The following is a 13,044-nucleotide window of genomic DNA, read 5'->3' as shown; positions in this document are numbered from 1 at the left end:
GATTGAAAGTCTATTAGATTAATCTCAAAGTCTATAAACTAAGGTGGCATCATGGTGTCAAAGGTAACATTCAGGTATCCTGACCCACAGCCTGAGTCACCAGCTGCCAGACTCGTGGATTCCAAAGAGGAGCTTGCAGTGGTTTATTTCAGTTCGCAGGTGCTTCCACCCAACCCCTCCCAGGTCATTGAATGCAGCGTTAAAGCGCCCTGGATGTGATATTCTATGTGTGAATATCTTTGCACCACCTTCTATAACAACCTATCTAAATAAGTCACCAGGTCTAAAAATAGACCTACTACCTTAAGTTCTGCCTTTGATGCCATATAACCTACCAAGGAAAATAGTATCGGAGGCCAACCTCCTTTTCTAACACCCCCTGCAAGCAGGAGCTAAGAACAAGGAGTGGGGTCCTAGACTACACTCATGTCTTCTTACACCTACCTGAAAGTGGGTCTCAGGAGGTGTCTTATAAAGCGTAGGATCACTCTACTTACTATCCATGTACCTGTTCATAGTACAGCCAACCGATCACTCAATAAATATTTACTAAGTCTTACTATTCTTGTGGCAGTAGAAGATACATGGTATTAAAAGTCAGCCATGCCCCTGCTTTCCCATATCTTCCAGTGTAATCAGTGATATGATACATTCTGAAATTTCTGGAAGAGTCCTGATTACAAATATTTTGCTAGCCATGATATATTGTTGCAGAATTTTCTATATTTCTTTATTTTAAAAAAGTAACACATTTTTTAATATATAGCCTATTAAATGAGCACACTTTCATATTATTAGAACAAAAGAAAACAAAACCTTTGAGTGTTATTAAACATCAAAACATAAAAGATGAGATCTGACACATGCAAAAGCTTTCTAAAGAGATAGAATGGCTCCCAGGGCATAATAAGTAGCCAAAGTAATGTTATCGATGCACCTGAAAAACAAAAGCGGTCAGAAGAGAGGAACTGGTCAGAAAAAGACGCACAGAAAGTGGGAAGCCAAAAAGGAAGTGACGTTAGTGCTTATTAAGCATTATCAAGTGGGAAGAGATCCATATTCTGGAGAAGACAAGCCATTCTAATGTTTATGTTCTTTGTTTTTGTTTTTTTGTCCTGCCGGCAAAAGTGGAATGTTCCATCAGACCTGGCTGAAATATCCCTCAAGTGTTTCAACCTATCCTGGCGCTGAGCATGGGCTCTCCAAGCAACATTTGCATTATAATCTGGTTCCCCATGTAGATTTTCTTTAGGGTAATAATGGCTGGCCAGCAAACATTAACCGTCAGTGAGTTTAGCAGCAAGCCAATTGACTCACCTTGTCCTTGAACTTTTTCAACCTAAGAAAATAAAATTAATTTCATAAGTTTGTAAAATATACATATATATATATATATATATATATATATATATATATATATATATATATGAAGTGCACAAATTGGAAAAAAATGATCTGGCTAGTGTGTCAATATTTGGTCTGGAAAAAGTGGTAACTATCCATATTAGGAACATAAATACCATCTTCACTCCAAAGCACTTGAAGAAGAGTGACATGTTAATGATGCATACTTAATGCCACAGGAAGTATGAAGAGGAAGAAATTGTGTTTTACTGAAGAAATCCAGGAAAGCATCACAGAGGAGGTGGGAATCACCTGAGCCTTGAAGATGGGCAGGGTGATGATAGGAAAAGATTGAGAGGGGCTAAGGTGATTACTTCAATAAATTAACATATAGAAGTTGGAAAATGTGCTGGGCATGCAGGGAATGGAGAGTGGGTCAAATGGATTAAATATGAACTTAAAGTAAGAGTAAGTTCAAATAGCAGGAGACCCTGACATACTGGTTTGGGAAATCTAAACGTCACATGGAAACAATGCAAAACCATCTAAGCTTTCTGATGAAGGATGAGACAGAATGGAATGATACTCTAGGAATTAGGCAATGTCTGAAAAAAGATGAGCCATGGCAGAAAACTAAAAAGCACTCCTTTACCTACCAATAATTTACATTCTTGTGTAAAAATAATGTATTGATATTTTCCATCCAGATACCCAAATAAAAATCAAATGAAAGCAAGCTAAAAAGAAAAGTGGAGGACAGAGTTTAGGGTACTGGATCCTAGATCACAATGGTATTATTATAATATGGGGAAGCCACAGGAGGGCACAAATCTTTGGCCACTTCATAATTTTGACTGGAACTTGCAAGTATCTCTTGCCATTATTTTCTAAGTATTCTGTGGGAGGTTAGCATTACCAATATGTATCTATACTGAAATCTTTTATGTGGAGTCAGAGAAACTCTGGAACTATGAAAACCTGTTTGTGTATCTGGGGAGTTGGAACAGAAATAGAAAGGCAGGAAAACTTCTTTTTCTTTGAATCAAAAATATTTTTTAAAGGCAGAGAGTATTGGGGGAGGAGATGCTATTGTATTAGTCACTGCCTCTCAAAAACCAGATATTTAAGAACTGAATTATTAACTTGAATGTAGTTCAGTAAGTTCAACGAAAAGGAAGTATATTTGAAGTTAGAGAATTCCATTTCACAAAATCACCATATTTTAAGGCTTGGGCTAGTTGCAAGTTTAACTTTCACATAATATTAGCTGTGGAATGAAAAAAACAAAACAAAACGAACTACTCTTGCTGGGAAGACTGTTTAATTATTCATTACCCAGGAAATGTCACGGTGGTGCATAAATGAGGGACCCATTTTCAGTTTAGACATTAAGCAGAAAGAAGATAGCATCAACATCCAGAGGGTAGGAAGGCCTCTTCAATTTACACAGTGTGTAGATAATCCCTCCCCTTCAAGGAGAAAGGACAGACATGAGGAATAGGACAGATAAACCATTAGCCTCAGGTGCAGAAAAAGACATATAGCATCATGAAGTCATTCTCAGAGTTAAAAAGCAAAGATTGTGAACTCTCTGTCATAGATAATTAAGATTTCACAATTAGAGATGCCAGGCAAGATCAGACCGGGAGCAGAATGGAGCACAGAAGGGTAGATGAGCCATACCACCCTGAAAGAAATTCCTTAGCTGTCTTGATTAAAGCTTCTAACTGGTTCCCTTAAGAAAAAGAACTGGATATTTATATCAAAATCTACTGTGTGCCCTACTAACTATAACTATAGCTCACTTCAGTAAGCATAGATTATTTAATTAAAAAGAAAATAAATGCTACCTTTAATCAGGTTCCATCAGATTTCACTTTCCAGCCCTGGCTTTCAGGTAGATCCTGTAGCTTTCTGGTAATTTACAGCTATAAGAATCACCTCACTTTGATAAGCCATACTCATTTTCTGGTATCAAGGTATTAAAATACACAGTCCAGTCTAAGACTTGGTTAATGCATTCTCCTGAGGGCCTTTTGCAATACTCCCATAGGTATGACCCCAATACTTCACTCCACAGGCAGCCTCTGTATCCGTACAATCCTCATTCCAACAAGCAACCTTCTTGGATGAAGACTCATCAAAATCACTCAACCACTGTTACTTTCCACTGTATCTATTTGGTCAAGGAAGAATATATGAATTCTTGCCTTGATAAATGATGGAAATGTAAGCTGTTTTCAATAATTCTGTGTTTGTTTTTAGAGTATAATTGCTTTACAATGTTGTGTTAGCTTCTGCTGCACAACAAAGTGAATCAGCCATACAATATGTTCCTGTTTGTGGGTACTACATATTATATGCTATTAGCAGAAAATTGTCTAGGATAGAGAGTGAAAACCGGCTAGAAAGGAAGCAAGGGACAAGAAAGTTAATATTTATGGAAGACCTCCTATATATAAGTAAGTGGGACTAAAAGAGATGAAATGATTAGTTATAGTAAACAACCATCATTTTATTAGCCCAGTTACTCTGCTTTTATGGGAACTTTCCTACTACCTCCCCAACATTTTCTGTGAATTGTATCCTGACATAAACATACACACAGTTATTCACCCACATGGCTGAGAAAATGGAAGCTTTAGGCACTCTTAGCCTCAGTCTTACCTGTCACGTCTATTACAAAAGAGAGAAAATCATATGCAACCGGAAAGAATGAAGCAGATTTGCAGAGGTAAAAGACAAAGAGAATTTCCTGGGTTTGCTATAGGGCTTCAGCCTCTGGTTCTAGCTGAGCCTGAGACTCAACTTCATTCTTCCTTTGGGCTCTGGGAATCCCCCCCAACCAACCCCCCACTATATTTTAGCTTAGGCTAGCTAAGCTGGAATATGTTGTCTTTAACTAAATTGCCCTTAACTAACACACCCACTCAAGTTCTAAATCCTATAAGAAGTGAAGCAAGGATTCAAACCCAGGTCTGCATGATTCCAACATTTGTTCCACTCCCCACACTGCCAAGAGTTAATGATATGGTGTGGTGATAAGAGCAAGTATAGTTCTGCATAAACAGAACCATAGCAGTCAGAACTTTAAAGTAATCATCCAGACATACCCAGAACTGATCAGACTTGTATCTATGGAATGTTTCGGCTCCACAACTAAGGGTTGATCTGGATAAACTGAAGAATGTTCACTAGAGAGCCATAGAAGAAGATTAAATATTGGAAATGAGAAAAAGTGCATAGTATATATTGCCTCCACAATTCAATTGGTACTTCATATCCTACACCCAAACATCTTTCTCGTAATGGTCTTACATTGCTTTTTAATATTTTCTATGTCTTTGTCTCATCTCCTCAAATAGGTTTTGAGCTTCTTCAAGTCAAGGAATATCTATTATACTTTTTGTTGTATTGTGTTAAATGAACTAAAATTAAAGAAGACAGCTTGTTCAAACACAAGAGAATAGAGGATAATTTAATAATAGTACTGGTAAACATGAATCTCTACATTGATGGGAACTGACTTTTTCCCATACCACAACCAGAAGAGCAGAAAGAATTCTCACATACTAATATGAGATATTTAAATTAGTGTTAGGGATAAATTTCCAAATTGAAGCAATTGTTGTAGCATGTGTCCAAGAGGAAAAGCCTTAGAGATTCAGCTTCTACATAGGGGTATTTTTTTTGTCTAGGACAGTTTTGGTTTGGATCCTTTTTACTGTCTCACTAAATAATGATTTATGGACTTCATGCCCCTTCTTCAAGCCTTTCCAAGACCTATGGAGACATCAGACAAGAGTGGAATTTTACCTTTTTTTCCCCATTAAAATACACTATGTGGATATACTTAGTATTTCTGAATATTGGCATATGGAACTCAAATGCTAAAAATCTGTATCTTTAGTAAAAAAACAGACCTGTGAGTACTACCCCAAAGTAGAAAAATATGTTTTGAAGGTATTTACTTTATATCATTTAAAAGTTATGGTAACTGAAGGAAATCCTCTAATACTCAAGCCGAAGCATACTATAAATGCAGTATTGGAATTTTTGCTTCCAGCCACAATGAAGTAATTAGGAATGCATTAACCCTCTTACCTTAAGCAACTAGACATCCAGACCAAATATATGAAACATCTCTTTTCAGACACTGCTCAACAGAAAGCTCAAAAGAGTGATTCCTCAAAGAAGGAAAGCAAATGAGATGCACCCTGACATTGCCTGATCATTTTGCCTGAGGAGAGTTTCTAGGCTGCAACACAGGGAGGGGGAACCCAAACAGAGGCTTGTGGTCTCACTGAGTTAAGGAGACACGGTTCTGATTTCACACACACACACACACAGACACGCACAGAGGTGGGGGGGATGGCGAGCTCTAGATCTGCAGACAAATCTTTTCTAACGTTGGCTGAGTACTGATGTGTGCATACATGTGTGGTAACTACCAAGGCCAGGGGAAGAACACTAGAAAGGATGGGCAGAATAGTTTCTGAAGTTCACAAGAGTCAGGAAAAGTTCGGATTTTCCAGCAGTCAGAGAGGAGAGACCTTGTAATTCAAGAAGCATTGGTTAGAGTCCTCAGAAAGTTATTGCCCAGACCAAATTAGCCCTGCTCTGAAAACACCCTAACACAGCTTAAAACCAAGCCTCAGAAGCATCCAGCTAATTTAAAGTTAATTGCATCCCAGAAAATAATCCAACAATATTTAAAGGAATACAGAAAAATCCAGGACCCAAAAAACGTAAAATTTAACATTTTCAACAGTGAATTAAAAAATCACCAGGTAAGGGGCTTCCCTGGTGGCGCAGTGGTTGAGAATCTGCCTGCCAATGCAGGGGACACAGGTTCGAGCCCTGGTCTGGGAAGATCCCACATGCCACGGAGCAACTAGGCCCGTGAGCCACAACTACTGAGCCTGCGCGTCTGGAGCCCATGCTCCGCAACAAGAGAGGCCACGATAGTGAGAGGCCCGCGCACCGCGATGAAGAGTGGCCCCCGCTCGCCGCAACTAGAGAAAGCCCTCGCACAGAAACAAAGACCCAACACAGCCAAAAATAAATTAAAAAAAAAAAAAAAATCACCAGGTAAGCAAAGAAGCTGGGAAAATAATGCCTCCCATCCAGAAGAACAATCAAATCAACTGATAGAAACAGATCCAGTAAAGACCAGCATGATAGAATTAGTAGACAACAATAGTAAAACAGCTATTATAAATACACTCCACATGTTTAAGAGCATAATAAAAAAATAAAAAATATTTTAAAAATACAAATCAAACTCTATAGATGAACAATACAGTATCTGAAATGTGAAATACGTGGGATGGGATAAACAGTGGACTAGATGTTGATGAAGAAAAGAACACCAAACTTGAAGACATCAATTTTATTCAAAATGAAACATAGAAGGAAAATAAGATTAAAAAATGAAAAGAACATCTGTGACTATGAGATGATGGTAAACAGTCTAAAATATATGTAACTGGAGGGAGAATCAGAAAAAAGTGAGGAAATAATGACCAAATTGTTTTAAATTTGATGGCAACTATAAACCAAATATCCAAAAATGTCAGCAAATTCCAAACAGAAAAAGAGATTAATAAAACTATACAAGGGCAGAGCATAACCAAATTGCTAAAATGAACACCGGTAATGGGAACATCTTAAAAATAGACAAAGAAAAATGACATAAAGACAAGAATGATTACAGACTTCTCATCAGAAACTATGAAAGACAGAAACCTTTAAACACTAAAAGGAAAAATACCTAACAAACTAGAATTCTATTTCCATTGAAAATACCCTTCAAAAACTAAGGTAAAGACTCTTTCAAACAAAAGTTGAGAGAATTCATTGCCAATAGGCCTGTTTTACAAAAAATATTAAAGGAAGTTATTCATGCAAAAGGAAAATGATAGATAGAAATTTGGATCCAAAATATGGAAGAAAAATCACTGGAAATGGTAAATATATTGATAAATATGAAAAATTTTTTCTTATTTTTCAAAATTTCTTTTAAAGATAACTGAGTGTTTAAAGCAAAAATAATAATGATAGATTGTGGAGTTTATAATATATGTGGAAGTAAAATATACAAAAACAATAACATGAAGTATAGGAGAGGGGAATAAAATTATACTGTAGTAATGCTCTTAAAATATATGTGAAGTGGAATACCATTATTTGAAGGTAGAATGTCATAAGTTAAAGCTGTATACTGTAAACCCACTAAAATAGAATAACAACAAAAAAAGAGCTAACATACCAATAAAAGAGGAGATAAAATGAAATAAAAAAACACTCCAAAAGAAGTTAAAAGAATAAAGAACAAAGATACATGGGTTAAAAGAAATAAAATGGCATAAAACACATTAAACATCATTAGCCATTAGGGAAATGCAAATTAAAACCACAATAAGGTACTACTACACACTTTCCCCAAAGGCTAAAATTAAAAAGATTCACTTGCAATATCAACTTTTGGTGAGGATGTAGATCACTAGCACTGTCATGTGTTGTTGGTGAAAGCACAAAATTATACAGCCACTTTGGAAAGTAATTTGGCAGATTCTTATGAAGTTAATCAAACACTTGCCATACAACCCAGCAATTCCAACTCATACATTCACACAAAGACACATACTCAAATGTTCATAGCAATTTTATTTATAATAGCCCCAAATTAGAAACAACTGAAATGTTCATCAACAGGTGAGTGGATAAACAAACTGTGGTACACCATACAATGGAATACTACCCAGCAATAAAAGGAACACTACTGAAATGTAAATGAATCTAGAAAGTATTATGCTAAATATAAGAAGCCAGACACAAAAGAGTAGATACTGCATGTTTCCATTTACATGAAATTCTAGAAAACGCAAGCTAATCCACAGTGACAAGAAGCAGATTAGGGGTTGCTTAGGTCTAGGGGTAGACTATATGGGAGGTGGGAGTAGAATGTGTGGATTTATGCCAAAGGGGCATACGGAACATTTGGGGGAAGTAGAAATCTTGATTGTGGTGGTCATTATGGCATGTATACATTTGTCAAAACTTGCCAAAGTGTATATTTTAAATGTGTACAGTTTATTGTACACAAATTATACCTCAATAACACTGTTTTTAAAAGTGGAGTGAAAGAAAGGGAAATAAAACAGTGCCAACATTTTATCAGTCATAGGAATACTGTCCTTAGTCATCACTAATGGGCACTTCAGACCCAGGAAGTGCTGTCGACTTCAGAGAAATCCTGAAAGCACAGGCCAAGCTGGAAACAAATACCTCAATGTTCCTAATTTTTAAAGGCCTTAAAGAACTTGCAAAGCAATGTTTCTGGCTCTGGTTTTGTTTTGATAATTATTCAGTACTGCCCCAAACACATTAATCTACAAATTCTTTGAGAAGAACTCTGTCACATCACGTTCTTCCCAGAGCACATAAAAAGAATCAAATGAATTGTTTGTTGAATGCCAATAAGTGACCAAATGAATAAACGAATGAATGAATAAAATAAATTTCTATGGAAATTAATATCCCAACACAGCCGTATATTATTTATCTCTTGTAGAAAATGCTACCTATCCATCTTTAAATATGAAAAAAAGATCATTTATTTGAGCATCACAAATCTAGAATTTTGAAGAATCTGTATGAGCAGGGCTGAGTTTTATTTTTGCATTGTTGAAAAAAAATCATATGGTCAAACAATAGTATAGAAACATGGCGATGATTGCCACCTTTATTTTGTATGTTATATCAGAGTTTACAAATGGCTTTCACAAACATTAACTCATCTAAGCCATTTAGGACCACTATTTTACCAATAGGCAGTTTCTGTCTGTAAATCACAGAATCTGTTGATGCACTGAAGGAAAATTTCTGAGGGCTTTTCTAGTTAATCTGTTTCAAACAATGATGAAAGAGAGAGGGTGGGGAAAGATCTCAACATGTTACATTTTAAATTACAATTCAGGATTAGCATCATTTTTACAAATGGTTAAGATAGCCTGAGCAGCCTTATTGCAAGTTTTTGTAAAAATTGTTGGAGTTCTAAAGAGAGCCTGCCAATACCTTCACTACCAAAATAGCCTGAGGAGTTTGAGGACCCCAGGTTGGAACACCCTAAAGGTGCTGAAGTTGAACATCTTATATAAAATTTGAACCCTACACTTATTAATGGAAAACCAACCCCAACTATTAAAAGCTAATATACAACTATGAGCTATTTCTAATAGCCTCTTTGGAAAAGTGTGTTGAGCCTCAAAAGAAGTGGTTGGTTTTGTTTTTGTTTTTGTTTTCTAAAAGCAATGACCTGTTTTGATAAAAATATTCCTAAGACTGCCCAGATGTTTGAAGTCCATAAGATAACTGAGCATATTAAATAGGATACTGCTCAGATTCTCAAGACTCAGGCCTGGATGACTTTAACAGATTATCTCTACATGAGATCTCTGTCTCCACTTTCCATTCTAAGATTAAATAAGTCAGCTAAAGGAACGACGGAGACCAAGGCCATTTGGATTAGAAGTTCTAGGCTGAAAAGCAAATATGCATTTCCAGGTTTTCCATATTTAAAATTTTACCAGTTTGTCTTCTGGGGACTGAAATGAGGATGACAACAGATCTAAATGTAAGCTGCATTAGCATCACAAAATGACAGCTGAACATGCCACCCACTATCTCCATAGTACTGAAAATGCACCTCTGTGACAAGTCACAGGTACCAAGAATGTTTCATCACATTGCTTCCCTTCACATAAATACCCCCCCATAGGGTTTTATGTCTCTCTTCTTAGCTTTCTCTGCCTTAATCCTCTTTCCTCTACTCTTCAGCTTTACTTAATTCAGAACTGTATCTAATTCACAAATTGAAGCAGGACAGGTCTCCCTCACAAACCTGGCCCACACACCAATCTGACAAGAGGTCACTGCTATGGACTAAACCCCAAGCAGGAGTTGCTGCACTGGAATATCAGTGTTATTTTGCTTTCCCCCATTACCTTCTTAAATGAAAGAAAGGTAAGTTCAAGCACTTACTAGTTGGTGAAATCACACATCCATTAAAGAAAAGAAGTTGAAGAAATATTGAACCCTTCCCAATTTCTCAAGAAACAAAGGGACTCTCCCCACAGAAAAAATAGAAAGGGGAATGCCCCAAAGAGGAAACAAAAATTGTGAAACAAACTTTTCAAAGTGCCCAATCTCTAAGAAAGGTAGAGGATCCTACAACCAGGTCTTTATTTTGAAATACCTTTCTTGGGCGGCATCCTGGTGGTGTCCTGTCAGAACGTCTCGGCTGCCGGTTAACTTGAAGAAGGATGACAGGTTGAAGGGACAAATGTTTCAGGTCTGGTCCGGCACATGCACACAGTTCTGCCTGTTGCTGAAAGTGCTCCCTGGTGCCATTTCACAGTCTGAAACATAAGAAGGTACTAATTTCCTCACCATTAAATTTTCATGAATGTTTAGTTTGCCATTTAGGGATGGAGTACTCAGGTCAAAAGGGTTGTATGTGGGGCTCATGTTTGAAATAAAACTAAGCTGATCGTGCAAGTGGTATTCAAAGCAAATCTGGCTTCATCCCATTCTGTATGTGCTTGCCTGCCTCGTTTTAAATACCTTCCATGCTAGGGCTTTACCCTAAATACATGCACAGAGGGCAGTGTAAGGGAAAGCACTTTTAGAAGAGTGAGAAATACTGACCGCTAAGCAGACTTTGTAAATTAAATGAGTAAATAAAGAAGATACTCCTAAGTGTGGAGTTCAGGTTTAAGCAGCAAAGCCACGGCGCATTCAGTTTAGCTGTCAATCTCAATGTGGGGAAACTTGGAGATATTGTGTTCATTTTCTCAAATTCTCTGAAAATAAAACTTGCTATAAGAGGAAACTTATTTTCTGGGAAGTTTAAAAAAAATTTTTTTTTCTATCACACTTCTCAAAGGAAGGTAGTAATCCTTGCTTTAAAATGGTAAACAAAAAAGATTTCCATCACTGAAAAGAAAGGGACAAAAAGTGCTGAAATTTAATGTTGCAAAAGAGGCTCCCTTTTGAGAGGGAGAACACGGGCATTCTCTGGTTACTTTGGTGATAGCCGCTGACCTTGGCAAGAGGAAACACTGTTTTGAAATGGATCCTGGTGGCACATTACACCAAGGCAGCTTTTGGCTTCACAGATGGATTTGTGCACAGATCTGACCCTTCTAGAATATGAAGCCTACTACATAGATTTTAGCTAAAGTAGTGTGTAGCACACCTGGAATTATGGTTTAAAACAAAGCTCTGTAAAGTGATGCTCACTTAGTTTTTTCCTATTCTGGACATTAGATCTCAACTGTAATAGTAAGATAGGATATAGCTGATACAAGTACTTACATTTAAAGATTTACAATGAAAGTTAAAGTGGTTCTTTAACTTGGGAATTTATAAGGAAATTGAGAAGTTTTGTTGCAAATTGTTGGACCTATAATCTAGAGTGAGAACAGTATGTAATTTAATTTATATTAACTTTAAAAATATGTAAAATAACTCTAAATGCTATTCTAACAAAAACCATAATAAACTTATAAATAAATTAACAAAAGATGTTCTTCAAGCCTTGTGTCCAGAAAATTATAAAAACAATACTAAACAAAAGATTAAACACAGAAACCAACAAAGAAAAATAGATTAATTCACACATGTTAAAATTTAAAATTTCTATTCATCAAAAGACGTTTCAAAGAAATTAAAGTAGAAAATACTTACAACTCACACTACACTTCATAAGAGTATAAAAAACAAAGAACTTCTACTTATCAACAAGAAGAAAATCAGCACCCCCAAAAGGGAAATAAGTGGCAAAAGATTTTAACAAATATTACACATAGGAAGATATAAAACCTAATAAAAATGAACAAAACATCAGCAGTAATTTCACAGAAGAGGGAACACAGAGCCAACAGACATATGAAGAAAGTTCCAATGTCATCTAGAGAAATGCAAATCGAGAACACAAGCGGTAGGGGCATGCTGGTTTAAACCTCAGAAGTTCCCCGGGTGAAATTTGAAACTGGCTCCACGCATGGAGGGCAAGCGGAGACCACAGTAAGAGGCAGACCACTCCAGATTCACAGCTGGTGGCTTTAATAAACAAGGGAACTCACATTTGAGGTTTGTCTCTGGTGGTCGCAAGATGAGTAGATCTCAGCACTGCCCTGCAGAATGTTAAGGGTTTATATAGAGGCTTTAACTGGGTTAGGTTTTGTATTCAGTCCAGATGGTCTCAAAAACACATTGCTCTTGCACGACTGTGTCTTTGAGACGGCTCTGGTGCAGGGAAGGCAGGCAGAATGCACCTTCCAAGGACAGGTGAGGGGATAAGGAGCCTCCAATTGCCCGGGTCCAGCTTGAGGGTCAATAACAGTCACATCCTCTCGATGACCTCCTCCAGCTCTCCACCCCTCCTGCTGGCTCTTAAAATTTTACATGCAACCCTTTTTCCATAATGTGCCCTGAGTGGTCAACGAAAAATTTCATTAGCATGGCTCATTTGCGGCTATCTGGCTATGTTAGAGGCAAATACCACAGCAACAATATGGGTACGTGCCAAGAGAAAACACAAATTAAGGTAACAATTCACAAAGTAAGAAACAATTTTTTCCATTAAAAGCCCCATGATCCAAACCACTGATTTATTAAGCTCCCTAGGTGGGG

The 13,044-nt window shown here is 37.0% G+C and overlaps 1 protein-coding gene across 16 annotated transcripts in view; it reads right to left on the bottom strand.

The window, feature by feature from the left end:
* Positions 1–13,044, bottom strand: part of TMC1 (transmembrane channel like 1) — a 395,885-nt gene that overhangs the window by 129,123 nt on the left and 253,718 nt on the right. For 15 of the 16 annotated variants that reach the window (XR_009503683.1, XM_059924903.1, XM_059924912.1 and 12 more), the window contains one exon: positions 10,604–10,766. Coding sequence is in view for 15 of the 16 variants with exons in the window: in XM_059924903.1 (XP_059780886.1) it covers positions 10,604–10,619 (16 nt within the window). In the remaining variant the exon portion in view is untranslated. Of the gene's footprint in view, positions 1–10,603; positions 10,767–12,494; positions 12,546–13,044 lie in introns of all 16 variants that reach the window. The other variant, XM_059924900.1, reaches the window with a different exon arrangement.

The sequence above is a fragment of the Balaenoptera ricei genome, chromosome 6 (genome assembly GCF_028023285.1).
Source record: "Balaenoptera ricei isolate mBalRic1 chromosome 6, mBalRic1.hap2, whole genome shotgun sequence".
Taxonomy (NCBI): Eukaryota; Metazoa; Chordata; class Mammalia; order Artiodactyla; family Balaenopteridae; genus Balaenoptera; species Balaenoptera ricei.
The sequence above is the reverse complement of the archived record's forward strand: the minus strand, read 5'-3'. Positions and strand labels throughout refer to the sequence as shown.